The 1,781-nt window shown below is 38.9% G+C and overlaps 1 protein-coding gene across 1 annotated transcript; it reads left to right on the forward strand.

The window, feature by feature from the left end:
* The first annotated feature begins 778 nt into the window (after positions 1-778).
* LOC137838267 (uncharacterized) lies at positions 779-1,429 on the forward strand. The gene has a single exon (XM_068647518.2). The coding sequence runs from the start codon at positions 779-781 to the stop codon at positions 1,427-1,429; it is 651 nt and encodes a 216-aa protein (XP_068503619.1).
* The last annotated feature ends 352 nt before the right edge of the window (positions 1,430-1,781 follow it).

The following is a 1,781-nucleotide window of genomic DNA, read 5'->3' on the forward strand; positions in this document are numbered from 1 at the left end:
TGCATGGCTGCAACTTTTTCTGGGGGCACCTCCGTGAACCCTGTGGGGAACATGCTTTTTCACCATCAAGGTATTGTGTTACCCAGTCCCGGACAAAGGGCGATGGAAGTTGGAGAATGTAGCAACAGTAAGACACAAGAGGTGGGGCCTACACGTTTCGATGGATTCAAAGAACTTTCTCACAAAACGAATGTAAGGTTAGTATCTAGTTCTACTGTCTTTACTAATAATGATACTAATAACTGTTTGGTCTGGTTAAATAACGGGAAGGTGGAAGCAGATAGAATATGGAATTCAGGAAAGAAGGTAGGATACTCTCGGTTTGGAAATGAGGCTGATATTTTAAACAAGTTAAAAAGTTTGGAAGAAAGGGACAACGGGAATGAGGGTTTAGGTTGGGTTGGGAGGAATGATAAAAAGGAAGTATATTAGTGAGCTCATTAAAGAACAACAAATTGGTTTTATCTGCCTGCAGGAAACAAAATGCGAACATTTTAGTAAGGAAAAGTGTTATCAAATGTGGGGATCAAATGAAATCGACTAGATTGAGGTTGGAGTAGTTAATAATGGTGGAGGAATAATCATGATGTGGAAGAAAAACTGTTTTGAATTAAAAGGGTTTAGATGTGGGAACAACTATTCAATTATTGAAGGAGTATGGAAGGTAGGAAAGCCATTGGAAGTAATAATAGTTAATATTTACTGTGGAGGGTCTTTAAGAGAAAAGAGAAGTATTTGGGACGAGATATGTGAGATAAGGAAAAACCACCGAATAAAAATGTGGTGTGTAGCTGGAGATTTTAATTCCATTAGATGTGATGGGGAGATAAGAGGTCAAAATTATAATGTAAATTATGGAAGTGAAATACAAAGCTTTAATAAGTTTATTGAGGAGTCTAGTCTGGTTGATATTCCTTTGGTGGGTAGAAAGTTTACTTGGTACAAACCTAATGGGACAGTGAAGAGCATAATAGATAGAGTTCTAGTCTCCCTTGAATGGTTAGAGAAGTGGCCGGGAAGTAAATTGTATGCGGAAGGGAGATCGGTTTCAGACCATTGTGCTTTAGTGTTAAAGGAGATAAATATCGACTGGGGTCCAAAACCGTTTAGATGTCTTGATGTGTGGCAAAAAGACGGTTGGTTTAAGGAATTTGTAAGGAATAAGTGGGCAAGCTATGATATCAGGGGAAACGGTTTGTACGTTTTAAAGGAGAAATTGAAAAGGTTAAAGTTTGATATAAGGAATTGGAACAAACACATCTTTGGAGATGTTAATAAACAAAGAGTGGAATTGGAAAAGAGAGTCCAAGATCTGGATGGAAAAGATGACGAGGGGGAGTTGAGTGTGGAAGATAGAGAAGAGAGGAGACAAATGTTAGCTAACCTGGGGCAAGTCCGAGCAAAGCAAGAGGCGATTTTACAGCAATAAGCAAGATTCAGTTGGTTAAGTCAGGGGGATTTGAATACAAAATTTTATCATTCAAGCATTAAGTGGAGGAGGATGTTTAACGGGATTAATGGCCTCAAGGTCGGAGATCAGTGGTGCGAAGACCCAACCAAAGTAAAGGATAGAGTGAAGGAATTTTTTGATGGCAGATTTAGTGGGGGGGGGAGTCCTCTGGTTAGATTGGATAATGTTCGGTTTAAGGGTATATCTAGGAAGGACAATGTAATGTTGGTTGGAAGTATTTCTGAAGAGGAAGTTAAGAAAGCAGTCTGGAATTATGACAGTTCCAAAAGTCCTGGACCGGATGGTTTTAACTTTGGCTTTATAAAATTCA

This window comes from Phaseolus vulgaris, chromosome 4, assembly GCF_051622355.1.
Source record: "Phaseolus vulgaris cultivar YP4 chromosome 4, ASM5162235v1, whole genome shotgun sequence".
NCBI lineage: Eukaryota > Viridiplantae > Streptophyta > Magnoliopsida > Fabales > Fabaceae > Phaseolus > Phaseolus vulgaris.